The sequence below is a fragment of the Elephantulus edwardii genome, unplaced genomic scaffold (genome assembly GCF_000299155.1).
Source record: "Elephantulus edwardii isolate Elephantulus edwardi_28Jun2011 unplaced genomic scaffold, EleEdw1.0 scaffold00008, whole genome shotgun sequence".
Lineage (NCBI taxonomy): Eukaryota > Metazoa > Chordata > Mammalia > Macroscelidea > Macroscelididae > Elephantulus > Elephantulus edwardii.
In genome coordinates this window covers 12617168-12639106 of record NW_006399758.1, presented here as the reverse complement: position 1 = coordinate 12639106, position 21939 = coordinate 12617168, and the positions used below count along the sequence as shown (strand labels likewise).

The 21939-nt window shown below is 41.0% G+C and overlaps 1 protein-coding gene across 1 annotated transcript in view; it reads right to left on the bottom strand.

The window, feature by feature from the left end:
- SULF1 (sulfatase 1) overlaps positions 1-21939 on the bottom strand; it is a 272953-nt gene that overhangs the window by 77262 nt on the left and 173752 nt on the right. The window contains exons 4-5 of the mRNA XM_006880534.1: positions 10571-10644; positions 10037-10267 (exon numbers count right to left, since the gene is read on the bottom strand). Of these exons, the coding sequence (XP_006880596.1) occupies positions 10037-10208 (172 nt within the window). The 5' untranslated portion in view covers positions 10209-10267; positions 10571-10644. The remainder of the gene's footprint in view (positions 1-10036; positions 10268-10570; positions 10645-21939) is intronic.

Here is a 21939-nt window from a genome sequence, read left to right as displayed (position 1 = left end):
ACCACAAGTATATGAAAATACAGACGGGACGTAAAATGAATGTTTAATAAGAGTTCTGGAAAAAAAGTTGTTCACAGATGGAACAGAGGAAAAGACACTGTAGGATGGGTGAGTGTATAAATAGGAGTGCCAGGAGGAAGGCATATGCACTGGAGCAGTGGAGTGATAGGAACTGCACGTGGATGTCACGGAATAGGAAAAAGTCTCCCTTGTTGAAAAAGGGTGGCAGAGCCAGACAGCTTAGAGGTGAAGGAGAGCTCTGAGGAGAGAGAAAATGATGACAGAATAGGTCGTTTTCAGCAGCATGAATGAAGTGATAAGACAACGGGTGTGTGAAGCATTGCTGTTGCAATTCGCACTAAATAGGTTGAAGGAATAAGACTTGAGATTCATGGAAGAGGGCAGTCACGTGTCTCATTCTGTTAGCAGCTGAACACTTAACCACTGTGCCACTAGGGCTCATTCTGGAAAATCCTATGGGGTAGTTCTGCGTTGTTATGTGGTTTGTGAGCTGAAATCAACTTCCGGGAACCCACCAACAACAATGGAATTGCTGAATCACAGGGGCACTGGTCAGCAGTTAGAGTTTTGTCTTCCATGCAGGACACCCAGATTTGAGCCGGAGCCTGCACAGTCATTACTCGTAGCTTAGTGGAGTTTTGTTGTATGTTGCTGTATTGCAGTTCTGGTGGAGTTCCTAGATTAAAAGAGGTGGAAAAAAATAAAAGCTTGGTGATAAGATTATGAAAATCAGCTAATGAAAATTGTGGGATTACAGCACTCCAATTGGAAAGTGAACATGAGGACGGTACGGATCCAAGCGGCACTTAGTTCCCTTGTGCTTGGAGTTGTCGAGTGTTCTGGGCTGTCTCCACAGAGGACAGCAATAACCACAATGTACTGAGTAATGGTTCCAACAGTGATGTCTGCAAGACTGGAAACAGAAATAAATGATAGCTGTTCACTGCAAAGTGGATCTCAGCTTTTACGTCATCCAGTCATCTCAGGAGCTCAGGCAAAAGTGAACCACAGATCTGTCTTTGTTAGCTGACTATCACACTGGTGGTAAGCACTGTCTCTGGTCAGTTCTCTGGGTAGATGCAGATGAGAGGACATAGGAAATCTGCCCCTTTTCACTGTTGAGTTAGCACATACCACTACAGCAAACACAGCCCGTCATCTTGTTTTGCTATGACTGTACAAGGATTGATGTTGGTCAATCTCATTACCTTGCATTGTATCCATTGCCACTGTGACTAAACCATGGCTTTTCACTGGGAAACTACAAAAAATGATTCTGTACAATAACTTACAGGCATTTAAACCTGTCAAGAATAGTGGAGGGGATAAATTTTCTCTTATGTGTGTGAAGCTTCAGTTGCTCACTTCTTTAGGTCTTAGTTAGGACTTAGGTGCCCTACAATGCAAATAGTGCTGGTTTATGGACAACGGAACACTGTATGACAGAAATGATATGGGTTTAAGGTTGAAAACACAGAACAAGATTATGAGATGGAGCACAAGGAAGATAACAAGACAGAGGACCCTGGACTCGGGGGGGGGGGGGGGGGTGGGAATCTCAGAGGGCACTCATGAGCCATCTAAAGCCTCTTGATTTGCATTTTTCAGCTGTGAAATGGGACTAGCTTATCTACCAGGACATGTCATTACATTGTTAAAGGCGGCACTTAAGGAGATTTATAAAGGCTGTGGTGGTTTCCCTTTGTGTTTTATTTTCTCTTGCCTTTTCCATCTCTCTCCATGTAATCCACATCTGGCTTCCAAAAACTGGGATAAAAGAAAGAGGCAAATTATTTTTTTTCAATGCTTTAATATTGAAAATGTTGATGTTGGCTTATGAGTAAGAATATCAAAGGTATCGCTTCTCTTCCTTTTCCCCCACATCATCTCCCCATTTTGTCGGCAAAGAGCCTGGCTACTTTGTTGCTCTAAACCATCCCACCAGGTGGACGATTGGACAGGGCTGCTGTGTAATTAGGTTCCTGGAGCTGGCGTGGGGGCACTGCTGACTGGGCTGGCTCGAGGAGAAGGAAGGTTCAGGGCACAGCTGAAGCCCAGCACTGCCAAGAAAAGTTGTTCCAGTGCCAGAATTCCATGTTGGGGCTGGAGACGTTTGCCATTGCTCCTGCAGGGATGTGGGCAGCTGTAAAAGTAATCAGCTGTGGACCAGGATACTGGGGTGGTCAGGCCAGTGGTTACTGAGAGTAGGAGAAGTGGCAGCACTCTGAAATCCTGTGCAGTCCACCAACTTTGCAATTTTTGCAGAGATTTTTTTTAAAAAACAACACCCAAAAACAAGGTTCTAGGAATAGGGCCTTGAATGGAACGTGTGATGGGCTATTGGCACTGGCCAAGACCGTGGCAAGAAATTTAAATCATTCTACACAAGCCAACTAACTTCCTCCCTACTCATCTCTGTGAAAAAGGTCAGGATGGAGAAAATGTCCCATTAATCTGAATAACTTTGCCAAAATCACAAAGAGGTTTCAAATAATATGTAAAATTTTATAGCAAATCTTTAGCATTCTTGATTATTCTTTAGCTTTTGATTATCAATGCAAACCTTTCAACTGTTTAGCAGGTCCAGGGAGATTCACAAAATGAGAAATGCAATAACAAATATCATCATTTTCATCACTTATGCAAATGCTAGACATGTGGGATTCACGTGCACCTGGCTTCCTAGAGAGACCACCTCCACCAGGACTGCAGCCGTCTGCTGTGTGAGGAGTGGCAATGACAACCTGCTTCTACTCTGACCCACGGTGAGCCATGTGTGGCAGGGCAGAATTGTGCTCTGCAAAGTCTTCAATGGCCGCCACCTCAGAAACAGTCTACCAGGGCCTGTCTTCTGTGGGACCAACAGGTGGATTCAAAGTGTTCGATGCAGGGGTAGCAGGTGAACATAGTAACGATTTGAATCACCTGAAAATCTTAAGATAAATTGAACTCTTCTATTTTATAGATAAATATTTATATATACTTATATTTTATAGATGAATATTTGTTTGTTATTGTTTACTACTGAGTCAGAACTGACTTATAACTAACCAGTTGGTTCCGAGACAGTAAATTGCACAGGAGGAAATTACCCATCTTTCTCCTGTGGATCACCTGGTGGATTTGAACTGTGTACCTTTGAATTGGCATCACAACTCCTTACCACTAAGGCATCAGAATTCCATATAAATATATATAAAGAGAAGTAGGGGGAGAGAAGGAGGAAGAAAAGAATATTTTATTAAGTATATTCTTACTCTTATCACACACCAATAGTTATTAGAACAGTAACAAGTGATAGTCACTATTTTAAAAATGGTTTTATTAAACTATTGAGTATATTCTTTCTGAGAGTATGCAAAATGATAAAACATTATGCCATATATATATATATATATATATAAACAACACCCAAAACTATGGAATTGGTATGTTAAAAACCCAGATGTTTTTAGCTAAAACCAAAGAAGGTGAAGAAATGGAGAAGAAGTGAACAAGAAGCAGATAATAAATCTACCTGGAATGTTTCCAGTTCCCTAAGGCTCATAATTTTTCCCCCAAAGAGCAAAAGACCATTAAAGGCTGACACTAGTTACTGAGAGGAATGGAACTGAAAATGACTGTTGGAATGGACAGACAAGGTATGCAAATGAAGCCAGCCAGGCATAAGAAGAATCAACGGCCTTTGCATTCTTGTAAAGAACTGCATGAAGTCTCCATTGTGTGTAGAATAAGGTTAGCTGTTCACTATTTTTTTTTTCTTTTCACATATCCTGGGGATGTGAATCTATAGAACTATTTCCTACTTATGAGAATAACAACAGTATGAAATGATGACAAATACCAACTTCTACTTGGCGTTAGTGTCAGGGGCAACACAGGGAGTGGCACTGTGGTGACCTGTGGGTGCAGGCCCAGTCCACAGGGGGCAACATTGACCCCTACCGTCTTTCAACCATCTAACTGCTTCATGGGAATGTAGGCCCTCCTTCTGAACAGTCTAGAAAAGTCAGAATCTAGATTTTCAGAGGTTTGCATGAAATCATATGATTCTAAAGTTTTGGTTCAATTTTAGAGTGCACTGGTCATGTGAAATCCATCTGTGAGTTAACCCAGGGCTGTATACCCCATTTGTGGCTTCTGCTTTAAAGAAGCTATATCCCTTTATCTGTGTATGAATCCTTAATTCAACTTAGGAGCCACAAAAAAACATCAGAGTTGGAGTTAACAGGATGTTATCATCAATATCATTTCCCAAGAATAAGGTCTAATCTCTACAGCTCAAGCGATCAAAATTAGGACTCCCTGAAGCATTTCTAAATGATTTTCTTTAAAACATTTATAAATGCAAGTATTTATTCTTTCCTTTTTATAAACATATAGTCTTCAATTAAATATACACATATACATGTCTACAATTGACATTTCAACACTTACATGGTACAATTATTTTACATTAATTATTTTCATCATATTGGGCAATAATCAAAACTAACTGCTCCAGATTTTTCCATTGACAATAACATGGTCTTGTGCTTCATAATTGTGACTTTCTCTTCCACCCTCCCTCTACTCTTGGTCATTACTAACTGGCTTTTCCATCTATAAATTTGCTTATTCCAGATATTTCACACACAAGTGGCACTATGTAATATTTTTTCTTTAGTGATTATTTTTTTCTTTTTAAAATATTTTAAATGTTGAGAATAATATAAACAGCAACACATCTGCTTTATCAAGCTTAATGTTTGATTGGTTTTAACTACAATCAGGATAATTGATAATGATGCTGATGCCAGTTGGGTCCCTATTAGTCTATACTTTATGTGGATAGTTTCCACAGGTGTTTTCCTATCTTAGAACAAGTACAGCTATTCTACTTACTGTTATTATTATATGCTGCTGAGTCAGAACCAAGACATAGCTGACCCTCCAATAGGTTTTCAGAGTCTGTAATTGCATGAGAGAAGATGGCCCACCTTTCCCTCTTGAATCAGTAAGTGGTTTCAAACTGTCTGCTTTAGGGTTCACAGTGCAACTCCTTACTCATCAGGCCATCAGAATTTCCATTCTACTCACCAGCATAGGATAAAAGCCAAAACTCTTTTCAGATATAGGCATAACTGAACAGCATCTTAGGGTGTGAGAAATGTAAATCCAGAAGGATTATTTCATTTTTCTGCAGATTACTTTGCCTTCTGGAATAATGGCCATTGTCTTACTCAGACCAGTAGCTGGGATGACAAATAAATCACAACAATATAAATAAATATTCTCGGGGTGGGGGAGTGTTCTAGCACTTTGATTCCATAACTTGGATTAAAGTTCTTTTCAGTCTTTGTCTTCTTAGACAAAGAGAATTGTTTTATTCTTTTCACATAGGAAAAGAATTCCACTAGACTCACTTACCCATGGTCCTTAAGTTGAAATTGTTAATTAAGTGATACACATATGCAAGGTTGCAGCACTTTGATTCCATAACTTGGATTAAAGTCCTTCTCAGTCTTTGTCTTCTTAGACAAGGAGAATTGTTTTATTCTTTCCACTAGACTCCCTCACTCATGGTCTTTAAGTTGAAGCTGAGTCATAGCTTACTTGACGTACCACTGAGTGTCCCAGGCTGTATATAAAGAGCACAGGAGGAGATTGCCCATCTTTCTGTCTCACAGACTCTGGTAGATTTGAACCATCAGAGGTATGGCCTTTGGGCTAGCAGTGCATTTCCCTACAGACTAGGTCACCAGAGCTCAGGAGGGGACTGCTCATTTTTCTCCGGTATAATATTACTTATAATTGTTCTTTTTGGCCTTTTCTAAATATGTTGTATCTTCCTCAAGGTGTTCACCGCCACCATTCTCAACTGCCATTGCACTGAATCCAGCTCATAGTGTGCCTTTATTAGACAGAGCAAAATCATCTGGAGGGCTTCCCCAGCTAAAAATCCTCACGGAAGCAGACTACCACATAACTCATTCACATAGAGGCTGGTGGGTTTAAACAACCCCAATCTTTCTGTTTGTCACTAAGCACTTCAGCCACTGTGTCACGAGGGTTTTATACTGGAAGCACAGTGGAAGTTGTCTGCAGTTATTTCAGGGGTAAATTAAAAAAAAAATAATATATATATATATGGCATAAGCAAAGACTTTCCAGAGCATTTGGCAAACATAACTACATTTAAATAAAAACTCAACCATAGTTGAGAGCAGTGGGATTCAAAAAGGACTCTGAAAACATGATTATAAAAGGCTGCCTTGGAAAAGGATAAAGTCTCTGCTTAGCAGTAACTATTGCCAGAATGTAACTTCTCTGTTGAGAACGGAACCTTGAGTTCATATTTTCTTTTCTATATACATTTTTGTTTTAAAAATAATATTTTATCATGCTTTTGGTGAAGGCTTTCCCAGCAGTTTGGGCTCTCATTCAATTCCTATACAAGTTGCTCAGTGATACTAGGGACAATCTTCACAATCAGTGAATTGTACAGCGAGTCTCATAATTCCCATGCTGGTTGTTCCATTGCTTCATTGTCGTCTTGCTCTGCCAACCAGGTGAGTCAGTTACAACTTGATGTCAAAAAGCGAGTGAGTAATATTAGGGAACCCTGGTGCCCTAGTTCCATGCGGAATTGCATTGCTAACCCAAAGGCGCTATCTCTCTGGTGATTCAGATCCTCCAGCGCCTCTGAGAGAGAAAGGTGGGCAGTCTCCTCCCCTGCAATCTACAGCCTTTAAAAACCCATTGGAGAGCCAGATGAGTCAGTTCTGACTCAATGGCAGTGAGTATAATGAATAGAGAGAGCTTTCATGTGGCCTGCAGGGAGCAGCACTGCTAAACCAAAGACTGTGTGTCTTCTTCTACAGTTCAAATGGGAAAAAGGAGCGGTCTCTTCTCATTGCCATTTACTGCCTCAGAAACCTGACTTGAGTTATACATTATTATGAGGTACCCTTGTGGCTAAGTGCTGGGCTGCTATCTGCAAGACTGGAGGTTCAAATCTGCCCACTAGGAGAAAAGAGTTTGAATGGAAACTAATAGAGGGTAATGGGTAGGTCAAGTCAAGTCAAGTGTGATCCATAGTGACCATATACAATAGATCAGAACCCTGTCCTATCCTCACACTTCCTGACACACTAGAGCCCACTGCAGTAGTCACCGTGCCAGTCTACCTGGTTGAGGGTCTTCCTCTCCGTCGCTGATCCTCCACCTTTCCCAGCATCATGTCCCTCTCCAAGGAATAGCCTCACCTAGCAACATGCCCGAAGTATGTGAGGTGAAGCTTTATCATCTTTGTCTCCAAAGAGCACTCTGGCTACACCCTCTCCAAGACTTATTTGTTTGTTCTCTTGGCTGTCCATGGGATGTTCAGTACTCTTCTCCAACACTACAGCTCAAAGTGTCAATTCTTTTTCTGTCATCCTTACTCATTGTCCAGCTCTCAGATCCATAGCAAGGGATTGGAAATACCATGGCCTAAATCAGATGCACCTTAGTCCTCAAAATGGCATCATTACTCCTCAATAATTTGGAGAGGTCCTTAACTACAGATTTTCCAAGTGCAATATATCTCCTATTTTCTTGATTGCTGGTACCAAGAATGTTGATTGTGGATCCCAGTGAGATGAAGTGGTTGACAGTTTCAATCTTTTCTCCATCTGTCATGATGTTGCCTATTAATCTATTGTTTATAAAGTCACTATGAATCATATTTAACTTGATGGCACCTAACAACAATAGTTGTTGACTAGCTTGAGCACCAAGGATTGCAACATAAATACTGTCCTGCTAGTTGCTCTTAGACAAAAATAGAAGAGACCACTTTGGAAGTGAAAGTTATGCTGGAAATAGACTCAGGGTTAGGAGATGATGCAAAGAAAAGTTCCAGTCATGCCACTGGTGGGGAGGTTGATTTTGAGGAAGGAACAACCTTCAGGTGAGAGAGATCTGTACCAGTCATGAAGGAGAGCATGCTCCGGGAGGAGAAAGGGGAAGAAGGCATAGGAGGTGAGGTGTGCAAGGTATGAAACAAGGGTGAGGGAGATGAAGCCCCTAACACCTTGAGGATTGGGGATACCTTCCATAAAGCATCGGGGCTGTGGGGGAAAGAGACAGGGCCCTACTGAGATGCAGAGGGGCAACAAGGTGCAGAGTTCATTTGCCTGAAGAGAGGATAATCCCGGCATCAAAGGGAATCCAATTTTAAACAGAGAAGTGTTTTGATCAGATACTTAAAATAGAACTCTGGCAACCGAGTGAACAGGCAACAGAGGCCAGGACAGGAGAGGAAGGGAGGGGAGAAGTGGACCCCTGATGACAGTAGAACTGAGAGGGATAAGAAGGTCCTAAAGGTCTTGGTTGCAGGGAAAGGGATGGATGTGAGTGATGTTATAGAAGGTGAGATCAAATGTGTTTGCCACCTTTTTAATCACTCTGTAAGTACACAAAGATATTAAAACTATTAGCCACATACATAAAAAAGTCATATCCAAAAGATTTCATTTTGGTATGTCACTTGGAAAAAATCAATACTTATGTTTCAAAATAAAATGAGAAGTGGACTCTGCAAACAAACTTTACACTAATCCCTCCTAGTGACTTTCAGAGCATTTCCTTCCAGCTGAAACCAAGGAGTCCTCTTTGTTGAAATGCCATGGTTTGGTTTAAATCTGGAAACCAAAGTTCCCTTCTCTGCAGAACTAGTCCCAGCATGTTGCTCTTTGCCATCAAGTAGGAACCAAACCATACCTGACCCTCCCGTGGGTTTTGAAAGGCAGTAAATTGCATGGGAGGAGACTGCCCATCCTTCTCAGGTGGAGAGCCAGTGAGTTTGAACCATGTGCCTTTGGGATAGCAGCACAGATTCTTACCACTAGGGTACCAGACCTCCCTCCATGGAAGGCTTTATCCTCATGAAATCCAGTCAGAGGAGTGAGATAAGTCAGAGGCATGAGATAAAGAAGCCCAGGGCACTCTCTTAGCAATGAGCTTAAAGTCATCATGGATGGTTAAGTTCATGGACATTAGAAACTTAGATGGGCAATGTCTGTAAACCCAGGGATCTGGGACCCAAATAGAAATGTGGAGGGGTGGTGAAAATGTGGAAGGGCAAGTGTTTTATCTGTTATGATAGAGAAGATCCCTGAAAGAGCTAGACCTTAGGCAATGATTAAGGCCTTAGAGATGGTCCATTAAAGGTCAGCAGATGAGAACCAGTAGTTACCTAAGATCCAACAGATTTTTCACTGACCTCCAAGTGCTCTAGAATGAACCCAACCCTCTCCCCCAAACCCAAACTCACTGATTCCAACTCATGGTGACTCTCCTTTAGGTTTCTGAAGCTATAAATTTTTAGGGGAGAAGACTGCCTCATTCATTTCCCTGGAGGCAACTGGCTGATTCAAACCCCTGACCTTGTGGTTAGCAGACCAAAACATGCCACATTTTGCCAGTAAAATTCTTTTCAATGAACCCAAGTGAGCTAATTCTTCAGAAATGCATCAGAGCTGAGAAGATATTGGATGAGCTAGTAGTAAAAAGATTAATATAATAAATATGCTATTTTTTCCAATTACTGAGCAATTACTAGAAGAAGGCGTAAGTAACTTTCACGAATCCTAACAACCACTAAAAATTCCTCAGAGTATCTGACTTCATATATATGGTATAGAATCTCAGTCCTAATCTCACATTGAAATAATTCTCTTTCTCCTTACATTTCCATTAAAGCACATAATCAAATTCTTGACTTCTAGGATTTAAGTTTACTCATCTCTTTACCCTCCTACTCTCCTAGGCGTCTCCAAGGACAACTGAAAAACTTAAGATCCCCAAAGTATTGGTGAAACACAAAGAAAATGCCCTATACATAATACAAGTTTACTTTATAAGCTAGGCTGTTGACTAAAATACTATAATTACGTTCAAGAAATAAGAATGCTCTTTTCCTATCATCTCTAAGACTGAGGCACAGTGACTGGAACAAAAGAGACTATCAAGTGAAGAATTCACAGCTCACCCAGCTCCACATCCTGATCGTCCGTCAGCACGAGGATAATGTTGGGTCGAATATTCTTCCGTTCCGGCTGGATCCGCCCTCGGAACCTCGGGGATCTGACAGTCAAACACAGGCTTCCCAGCAGTTCTGTGCCCAGGACAATCAAGACCAGAGCACAGCAAGAATACTTCATTGTATTTGGTCCAATGTCACAACTGACACGATGTCCCAGGCTCCTTAGTCTCTGAAGGTCTGGGCGTAGGGAAACAGAGAGGGAGAAACTCAAATAAGTTCAAGTACAGAAACAAAGCTGCAGAAAGAGTGCTACAAGTAAGTCCCAACTGGCAGCTAAACTGGCAGAAAACGGGCTGCCCATGAGTCAGAAGCAGCAAATCCTCCCAGGCATTGGGGAGTATTTGTATATACTAGATTATTCTGCACATTCGCTTTGTCCTTTTTTCTCACTCCAACTTTTTCTATTTCAATCTACTGCCAAAATAGGATTCCCAATGCAGATTTCACATGTAAGAAGACTTTTCTGACAAGAGTTAATACCTTGAGTTAGGTTTCCTGGTTGAATTCTCAGTTTCTACATTCAGAGGTGTTCAGAATATCTGCAGGTGAGGGTCCTGAAAGGGGAAGAAAAACAAAACAAAACAAAACCACAACACATTAGATGTATCAGTCACGGAGTTTGAAACAGGCTTTCGATCTGAAGCAGTTTCCTGAAACAGCAGATTTAGATTTATGTATATTTCCCTTTCTTGCTGCATAGAAGAAGCAAAAGGAAGCAACATTTAGAACTGCTACCAACTAACTCGACTATCTTTATTTCATATTTCATAATCAGTTCCAAGTAACAATGAATGAATAAAGCTGTGAGTAGGGTGCACATTGCAAATAGTACTTTAAACATCTCCAACCAACCAAACTAACAATGGTGTTAAAAGAGAACAGTGAACCTTCCCAGTGCGCTGGAGATGGTTGTTTGCATGTGGACAGCGAGCATCAACTCACCTGCACGCAATACTGAGTACTTAGCAAGCTGAATGAAACCAAAGCTGTCATTTGTCCTCTGCATTATGCCACTCACTATCCAGAAAAAGTCCTTTCTGCTGACAGCGACTTCATAGGAAGTGACCAGGAAGACCTCCTTTTCCCAGCCTCGGAAAAGCTCCTAACCTGGCCTGTCAATCACCAGGGGAAGCGGTGCCTCCTTGGTCCCTCCCCTCGGTGCAGCCCCCGCCTGATGAGCCTCGCTGGGTGCGCGCAGCCCGCGCCTTCCTAATCAGGTGGCTCGGCGCACCCCGCGCCTGCTGCGCGCCTCATGCACCTTCCTGCTCAGGCGGCTCGCGCGGCGGCGCCACCGAGAACAGAGCCCTCCTCTGGCTGTCAGTCATCAGCCTCACTACTGGGAAGCACCGCGCGCCGCCGCCAGCACCCAGGCTTGGCTTTGCCGCAGCGCAGCTAAACCTGCAAAGCAAAGTGATAGATCGGCTCTGACGCTGAAGGTGAACAGTTGCACTCTCACATATAAAACCAAAATAAATATAATGAAACCCATAAGGAAGAACTAAAAAAAGAAACAAAACCAAAACCCCTTAAACAAACCCAAAAAACCACGCAAAGCTTCACAGGAGGAGACTTTTGAAAGCGCTGGAAAACCACCTCTGTTATTTGAGAACAGTAACCTGAGGAATGCTTTCCTTCTGGACGTCTGAAAGACAACACAGGGCTCATTTGGGGCGGGGTGAGTGCAAGGGCGAGATCTTTATTTTGTGTGCGAGAGAAGATCTATATGGGAATTTAAGCTGTCTTGAAATTAATTAGGTAAGAGCCTATGTCATTGTCCCCACACACCGGAGGAGAGATATTTTCATGTGCAAAAATAAATTGGCATCAGATAAATAAGATTAAAAAGACAGTGTGAGTGAATTAATTTATTAAATGTAAGCACGGTATAGCTAGAGGAAAGGGCCACTGTCTAATGCTTAACAGCCTGACTTCAATTCTAGAGGATGACAAGAATGCTTGTGCACCGTTTATCCTGCCACACACATTGTGCTTTACACAAACACACACCTTCCTATTATTTTAAGTGTTATGAGTGCTTCATAGACACTTCACTCTGCTTTGTGTTCAACAGTGAGAGACAAACTCACCAGAAACAGATTTTTAAACAAAACTCCAGCGTCTACAGCACGACCACACTGACTACATTATTTCCAAAGCAACAAACCAGGGAGTTCCAACTGACCCCCTGATTCTCGGAAAGTCAATAAGGAAGAAACAGTCTTGTTTTTAATAGCTCAGGGTTAGCTCAGTGATGGTCGAGCATGCTGAACACGGAATGCCTGCAATTATTTGGCACTGACTATTTGGTTTCTGTGAATTTGTTTTAAACCATGAGAAAGCTGAAACAAGCCTGAAAGGACAGGAAAACTAAAGAATTAAGATGCCTCATAGTGGCTTTCTCACAGAGTGTGTCAGGCTAAGTAGTGGAATAGAGAGATTTCTTACAGATTTGTTCTTTTAAATAGCAAAGCTTTCCTCACCTCTTAAAGACTCCAACTTGCAAGGGTGGATGAGAAAGGAGGTAAGGGAATTCTGGCATCTGCTGCTATACTATAAAAACCAATTTCTGCAGACATAAGTGACCAGAAAGATCCAATGAGCCCCACTGCTTTAAGGAAACAATGGCAGTTGGAGCTTAAATTCACACACATTAAACCGAAAATTCCTGACTATGGAATGTAGATAACATTACCTGGAACCCACTCAATGTGACTGGTAAACCTTTTCCTTCTCTTATTTACTTTACTTCTTCCTTCAGGAAAAAGATAATTAGCTTTATGATTACCTTGTCTAAACTACATTGAAAGTCATTTCCTAACAAAGAAAAGGGAGATAAGAGTAGCTGTGGTTTTCTACTGATTAAAGGACCCTCCCTTTTGTGTGTTAAAGATGTGGAAGGGATCTACTTTTCTGCAGCCATTTATTATTCATTCAGGGAACTCAGATGTATACATGAATATAGAAATTGAGTGGTGAAGAGAAATGTACTTTCAGGCAGGTGTAGCCAGCAGGAGATGTTCATATTTTGTCCCATTTACCTTGACTAAGCCACATCACTCTTTTTTAAAAAAAGGGGGGGGAAATCTTTCAAGACAATTCTTTACTCAAAATGACCTTCAGAACACTGCCTGGTCTTTAACTCTAGAAGGAAAAGAGGGGCGAGGCAAACTATCTCTAATAGAAACAATGCAAAGAAGACCAGAGCAAGATGTGTACTGGGTCCTTTGTGGTGAAGGACAAGTATCTTTAGTAGGGAGCAGTGGTAGCTTCTTAGTGAGAAACTGCACTGCAATCTCGAAGGCATGTGGTTCAAATCTACCAGCTACTCTGAAGAAGGATGAGCAATCTCCTCCTCTGTGATTTGGATCCCTCTGAAAAACCATTGAAGGGTCAGCTATTGATTGGTTCCTACTCAATGGTACACAACAACAACAACAACAAAAACCTGTCAAAATTTAGTCTTTTGTGAAGGATGGTTAAGTAAAAATACAAATGTAATACTAAAATTTCAAGTCATTTATTAGGGAGAAAAATTACTTTGATGTCTTCATGCCACCTGGACAGAAATCTTGGTTCACATAAACTTGTCCAGAAATAACCAAAACTAAAGATCTCAGCATTCCACAGACTTGGTGGGGGGGGTAGTGGTGGTGGTCTGTCTTGAGCAAACTTTCTTCAGTTGGCCGGTTATTACCGAAGCAAAGAGGATAGTGACCATATGTTGTCTATTTACACATGGATTCTCAAAGTGTAATCTGGGAAGTCTGAAGCACTCTTTGGTGGCATAGTTAGTAGGGAGTTGGGCTGTTCACCAAAAGGCAGCCTCTCTTTTGTTGTTCGAATCCACAAGCTGCTCTGAAGGAGAAAGATGAGTGTTCTCCTTCTGTGAGATTTACAGCCTCTGAAAATGCACAGCTTAGACAGTTCCCACTCCCCAGCAATGACTTTTTTTATTTTGATTGAGTTCTTTTAAGGACATCCACCAGGTCAAGGGGCCCTGTGGTAGCTTAATGGTAAGGAGTTGCACTGCTAGCCCAGAGGCATGCAATTCAAATCCAGGAGAAAGATGGGCAAACTCCTCTGCCATTTATAGTCTCTGAAAACCCAGTGGAGGATCAACTATAAGTTGGTTCATACTTGATGGTACATAGCACATAACACACAACAGCAGGTCAAAATATTTTTATAAGACTCTTATGACTTTATTTGCTTTATCTTCTTTCTCCCCTCCTATTTTGTTGAGATTTGCACTGATGGTGTTTATGTAACTGCTTTTGTCTTCGTACAACTAGTATTGTTGTTGTTTTTAAATTTGTTTTATGACACATGAAGCACCACAGCTACAGAGTGAAGGATGATGGTTGTCTTGAGGAAAAGCACTTTTGTGATTTTGCAAACTGCACTAGCTACTTTGTTTTCCCCTCACAGAGCACCATTTTTACTTGACAGGATTATTTGCACTTGGCTATTTGGAAGCTATTTTTTTTAAGTGAATGAAATGAGCTTGCCATTTGGAGGAAAACAACCTATGGTATTTGCTGCCAATGATAAAATTCTAGCTTTTGACAGAAAATAAGAACTTTGGAAAAACTATATCAGGTACTATAAGCTTGACAGCTTGCCAACACATGAAGTCTTTTCTGATGAATTTCTGGGAACACTAAAAAACACTATTTTTATTTTTTTTTATTGGAGAAATATGTGAATGTTTTGAATATTTGCATAATTCAGTGAACAACTAGTTACCAAATGGTCATGTACAATGTTACAAAATCATACATGAGTTTAAAAATAATCCAATCAAAGTGCAAGATGATCATTGTAATGTATGAAAAATTCGTTGATAAAGTTTTAGCTATACTATCACTGTAAAGGGAAACATGACGATCTAGAGGTAAGGAGCTGTGCTGCCAACCCGAAGGCATGCGGTTCGAATCTACCAGTGGCTCCACAGGTGAAAGACAGTTAATCTCCTGTGCAATCATATTGCCTCCCACTGAAGGGGGAGCTATGACTTGGTTCCAACACAACAGTACATAACAGCAACAACACTATCACTTCGAAGGCTAAGGTGAACCTGACTGAAGCCATGGTATTTTCAATCACCTCACATGCATAAAAAATCTGGACAATGAAAAAGTAAGACCTACAAAGACTTGACCCCATTGAATTACGTTGTTGGGGAGGAATATTGACTATACTGTGAGCTGCCAGAAGAAAAAAAAAAACAAATCTAAATCAGAAGTGCAGCCAAAATGCCCCTGAGAAGCAGGACAAGACTTTGTTTCACATACTTTGGACATGTTATCAGGAGGTACATCACGCTTGGTAAAGTCAGTGAAAAAGAGCATAACCTTCAATGATAAGAGCTGACCTCAGAGCTGGAACAATGGGCTCAAGTGTAGCAAAGCCTGTGACGCTAGTGCAGGGCGGGCAGAGACTTGTTCCATTGTACAACACGTTGCTATGACCTACGACTCACTAGATGACAGCTAACAACAGCACAGTTTCCAATTACTTGTAGAATCAACCTTTACGACGGTACCACTTGTCAAGTGTTGGTGAAATGTCAAAGACAATTATCCACAACTATCTGAAATAGCTTTTAATGCATTTCTTCTTTTTCAGTCATTAATTTATGTCATGGTGCATCTTATATCTATACTTTGACAAAAACATTATCTTTCAATAGACTAGAGTCAAGTTCACTCTGTTTCAGCCAAAGATTCCAGAGGTTTGGGGGGGCGGGGAGGGAAATACCAGACACTACCTTTCACTCATCAATATATTTATTTGGTTGGAAGATAGAGTACTTTTTCATTAAAAAAACGCCCTCTAAGATCCATAGCATAGATTTAAGGAGCTGTGGTGATGCAGTGGATAAGCATTGGGCTATTAATGAAAACACATCAATCAGCCCCTCTGTGGAAGAAAGACTAGGACCTGTTCACCTATGGAGACTTCTGCTCTGTTCTGTAGTGTCCAGCTATGCATTGGAACTGACTTGGTGGCAGCAGGGGTGGGTGAGGTGATGGATTTGTTATCACAATTTTTACTTTTTTATGTTATTTTTAAAAGAACTAATAAACTTTCAAAAAATGTTCTTTTTTCATTTTCGCAACATCAAGAAGCTGCACTATAGCTGCAATCCCGAAGGCTGATGGTCCAAGTTCACCAGCTGATCTGTGGAAGAAGGACAGGCAATCTCCTCCCATACGTCTAACTGCCTCTGAAAACCCGCTGAAGGGTCAGCTATGGATCAATTCAAATTGGATGGTACAGAGCAGCAACACGTTGTAAATGACATAAATGCATACATGCATACATGCATGCATGCATGCATGCATACATACATACATACTATAAAGCTCTCGAGGACTTTAATGATTTTTACGATATAAAGAGAACCTAAGTCCAAAGAGTTTGAGAATTGCTGGCCTATTGTCCACCTGGTTCTATAATTAAACCTTGATTTCACTTTTCGGCTATTAGCTCAGGTCCTAATGACAAGTTTTTTATTAATTATTTTTTTCTTTTTCATTAAAGGCTTGAAGTTGTACTCAGGTCTTTTGACTAGTGTGCCCATTAGAGAGCGTGACTAACATTCTGTGCTTTTTAACTTGAGCACAAGAGTTACAAATAAATGCTGAACTGTTTAAACTGTGGGAAGGCAGAGTGAGAACCACCCACTCCCTCAGATATTAAAGTCTCAAGGACTGATTAAAAGAATTGTTTTTAGCAAAAATAATGCCACTCCAAAATTACCAGTTATGGTCAAGTTGCCTTTGATTCATAGCAATCCCAATGTGTCTGAGTAGGACAGTATTTTACATACTTTCCAATGGCTGATTGCTTTCAAATTTCCCATATATCATTCCTTTTCATCAAAGGAAGCCTTCAGGTTGTGCTATCTTCCAATTTATTATATATGTGAAACCATGAAGGAACTAATTTCTTCTTTTAACTACCCCATGGTTGGCAAAGTTCATCTGCTATTAATCCCCTGAAGCCTGATTCTTAAGTCTAATTTATTATAACTCCAAGAAGATATGTACCACTCTCTTCTTGCATAATATTTCTATGGTCCTTTAGCAGTAAATTCTTTTCCACTGTCCATCAGCAGCTCTGAGGGAGGAAGATGGGCAGTCTCCACCCGTGGGAGTTACAGCCTCTGGGGGGTGGGGGGAGGGTGTCAGCCCTGAGTTAGCTCCAGCTTGACCACAACGAGTGTGTGCTGAACTAATGAGAGCTGAAAAGTATGACCCAGGTGACACCAGTTGGAATGAGAAGATCTTTCTTCAATGTGTTTTTCTCTCTTGCCTTTCACTTTTTTTGCTCTTCAACTCCCAACATTGTTGTTGCTATGTGCCGTCGAGTTGCTTGCAACTCATAGCAACCCTATGTACAAAAGCTCTGAACTCTGCTCTATCGTGTGCCAGCCTTACTGTCTCTGACACACCTACCTCCATTACCCCATTACTCCAGTCACTGAGTCAGTCCATCTCATCCAGGGTCTTCCTCTCTTGTGCTTTCCCTCCACCGAGGCTTCAGAATCCTTGCCTCCAAAGAGCAGCCTCATTTCACCCTCTTTAGGATGAATCTGTTTGTTCTCCTGGCAGTCCATGATATATTCAACACTCTTCTCCAGCAACACAGATCAAAGGCATCAATCAACTTTCTATCAGCCCTAGTCATTGTCCAGCTTTCTGATGCATAGCAATTAATTGTGAAGACTATAACTGAGATCAGGCACATCTTAGTTTCTAAGATGGACATCATTGCTCTTCAGTACTCTGAAAGGTCTCTGACAGCAGACTTTCCCAATACAATTTGTCTTTTGATTCCCTGGCTGCTGGTATCAAGAGTGTTGATTGTGGAGCCAAGCAAACTAAAGCTGTTAACAATCTCAGTCTCTTCACTGTCTATCATGATGCTGCCAATCAGGCCTGTGGAGAGAATCTTTGTTTTCTTGATATTGAGCTTCAATCCATACTTAACGACGCAGTCCTCAGTTTCAGCAAGTTCGTGACATTGTGAACTCTCAATTTTAAAGGAATGATGAAGACCAATCTCTTCACAAAATTGTTAGCATCAATTATTTCTGTGGCAGAATGACAGTGACAGGCTTAAATTTTACTTAGTTGATGTCTATATTGGATTCTTTCAATTATTGGCTCTATGAGTAAAAAAAAAATAGATATAGGTAAAAGTAACGGTCTTTTTAGATCTTACCTCTGTTCATCAAAAAAGAGAACAGGAAGAAGTTGAGAATAATCACAAAATTAGAAACTATGCACTTTTGAGACTTAATTAAAAAGGTAGGAATTAAAACCACATAGAAACTTGAGTTTCCTAGGGTGTAATTAATGATATCTTGTCCCCCATAATAGGCAGTGTTTGGTGAAACTCAAAGATTTATTCAGGTTTGGAAGCAGGAATGGCATCCACTTCCTAAACAACATGCCTCTGGAAACTATGAACTTAGAGAAACAATGATTGTTATAGAAAGGTTTTGGGACTTTTGCTTATTTATCTTTATCTGTATCTATAGCCCTTGTATTTAAAAGTCGGTTGGGCCCAAGGGCCTAGTGTTATTTCATTTCGGAGGGAAATTCTTCTAAGTTGTACAGCACTCTTCTGTCAATTTGCTGTACTGAGGTAATCTGGGTTTGCTGTGAAGTTGAGCCCAGTGTCTTTGGGTCAAATGCCATAACGGCTGCCCATGGAGCTTCCAGTTTAAGGCAGGTTTGGAAGCAGAAGTGGCATTCATTTTCTAAACAACATGCCTCTGGAAACTCTATGAACCTGAAGAAATGGCAATAGTTATAGAAAGGCTTCAGGCCTTTTGTTCATAAGGCATGAGTCACGCTTAACTTGAAGGCAATCAACAATAACAGTGACAACTCTCCATCTAGAGGAAGAAAAAAATCAAGGACACATGGAAATAATAATTCCAAAAGACTAACTGACCAACTGTGAACTGCAGCCTTTATAACCCTGAGACTAAGTTAGTCCAGCTACTATTGCCCACCAATATGAATGAGATCACAATAGAAGGTCCAAGATATGTGGGAGAAAAATGTTAAACAAAATTTGAAATCAAAACAAAGATCAAGCTTCCTGGTCTTATAAAGACTATTGGGAACTCTGAGACTATGACTCCCTTGCCATGCTTCAAACCTGGAGCTGAACTTACTCCTATGTCTCAACTTTCAGTCACACAAGACAGGCCTATTAGCTGACTAATAACACTAGGGAGAGGTATCCTTCCTAGAGCAACCAGTCAATGACAGCAAAAGGACAATATCTGCCTAGAAATAGACATCAGAAGGCAGGAGGGAGTGGGGGAAAGGGAGTAGAAGAAACAGCATTAGTAAGGAGGGATCAGGAAGTTGCAGTTTTAAAAGGTCACAAGTCAAAACATGTATGAACTACTGAATGGAATGTTGTTGTTGTTATTGTTACATGCCATTGAGTCGCCCGAGACTCCCAGCGACCATATGTACAAACAGCTCTGAATTCTGCTCTATCCTGAGCCAACCTCATTGTCTCTGACACACCTATACCCTCATTATCCCAGTCACTGAGCCAATCCATCTCATCTCATCAAGGGTCTTCTCTTGTGCTGTCCCTCTACCCTCCCAAACATGATGTTCCTCTCCAAGGTAATCCTTGCAACATGCCCAAAGTATGTCAAAATCCTTGCCTCCAACAAACAGCCTTGTTTTATCCTCTCCAGGATGAACCTCTTTGTTCTCCTAGCAGTCAATGGTATGCATAGTCAATACTCTTCTCCAGAATGACAACTCAAAGGCATCAATTCTCTTTCTATCATCCCTAGTCATTGTTTGGCTTTCTGATGCACAGTTTGTAAAGATAGAATGTAAGAAAATGGGGGAGAGAGGGGTAATCTTTCTACCACTACCAGCAGTGGTGGCTGGATACCACCTAGTTCTGGTGTCAGGGTCGTAGAGGCTCATGTGGCCCATCAGTCCTTTTTACTGATTGTTCTCACGTGTCTAAAATCAGGGTCCTTTTAGAAAGTGTAATTTGTTAAGGGCAATAATTTGTCTATCGTCTTTAGCAGAAAAGGGAAAAAGGAATACAATTACCTCACTGTAATTAAAATAAAGTGGAAAAATATCCATGAAGCAGATGTTACAAAATAGCAAAGGGGATAATAGTTACTACCTTCAATGGTGGTGGTGAGATCTAATATAACAAGAACCAAAAGATTATTGGATTTATCAGTGAAAGGGCATTCATAACTTCAGTGAAGAGAGTTCTGGTTAAAGGGCAGAGATATTGATAAAGACTCTACAGTCATCTCAAGCCATCCAAATTAATCTTAATGAATATGCCTTCTTACATTAGTGGTCATTAAGTTTGGCTTCTACATCTACTCTGTCCATTTGTTGTACTGTGTTGGCTTGCATGATTCTGTGATGCTGGAATCTATGTCATGATATTTCCAATGACACACTAGGAATAAAAGACCTAGTGTTCTACTCAATTTTTTTTTTAAAACCCAACACACCAGTAAAAGTCTTATAAATTTCAGCAGAATATTATTGAATACAATATATCATGTTCATTTTAAAAAAGAACAGTTCATAATCTATCCTGAGGTCAAGCATTGCCTGTGATAGGATAATATCAATAGATTTACAATGAATTTACTATAATCCGTTCCAATTTACACACAATCACAAATGTAAAAAATTGAGAAGTTGAAGGTTTTTATCAACTTTTGTGTTTTGAAATTGGTCAAATATACAACCAAGATGCACTGATAATGACTGGTGATTAGAAATCCAAAAGCAGGCAAACAGGACCTCAGTGACATAAGTAACTTTGGGGAATTTCACATATCAGTGATCTCTTCACTGGAAATATCTTATTTCCAACCAAATAAACACTGACTACACTTGCTTGCTGAAACTGAGGAGGACCTGAAGTGCTTGCTGCAGAGGGTCAAGGACTACAGCCTCCAATATTGATTGAGGCTCAATGTCAAGAAGACAAAGATTCTCACCACTGGACCAATTGGCAGCATTAGGATGGATGGTGAAGAGATTGAGATTGTTCACAGCTTTAGTTTGCTTGGCTCCACAGTCAACACTCTCGGCACCAGTAGCCAGGAAATTAAAGACATATTGCCATGGGAAAGTCTGCTGTTAGGGACCTCTCTAAAGTACTGAAGAGCAATGGTGTCTCTCTGGAGACTAAGGTGCGTCTGATACAGGTCATGATCTTCGCAATCAGTTGTTATGCATCAGAAAGTTGAACAATGACCAAGGAGGATAGAAGGAGAATTGATGCCTTTGAGCTGTGGTTCTGGAGAAGAGTATTGAGGTTACCACGGACTGCTAGGAAAACAAATAGATTCATCCTGGAAAAGGTTAAACCAGGCGGCTCTCTGGAGGCAAGGATTCTGAGGCTCCGTCTAACATACTTTGGACATGTTGTAAGGAGGGACCGATCCTTGGAGAGGGGACATCATACTTAGTAGGGTGGAGGGACAGCACAGGAGGGGAAGGCCCTCTTCAGTGACTGGGGTAATCAGGATGGGTGTATCAGAGACAGTGTGATTGGCACAGAGTTTAGGGCTGTTGTACATAGGGTCGCTATGAGTTGCAAGCGACTCAACGGCACATAAGAACAACAACAACACAGATGGACCTTGCTAGGTGGAGTATACAAGGTTACTGCTGTTGTGTGCCATCAAGTTGGAAGTGACTTGTGGCTGACTCTTCAGCAGGTTTTCTGAGTCAGTAAATATCCTTCTCTTGAGAACCAGCTGGTAGATTTGAACCACATGCCTTGGGGAGTGCGATGCAGATTCTTAC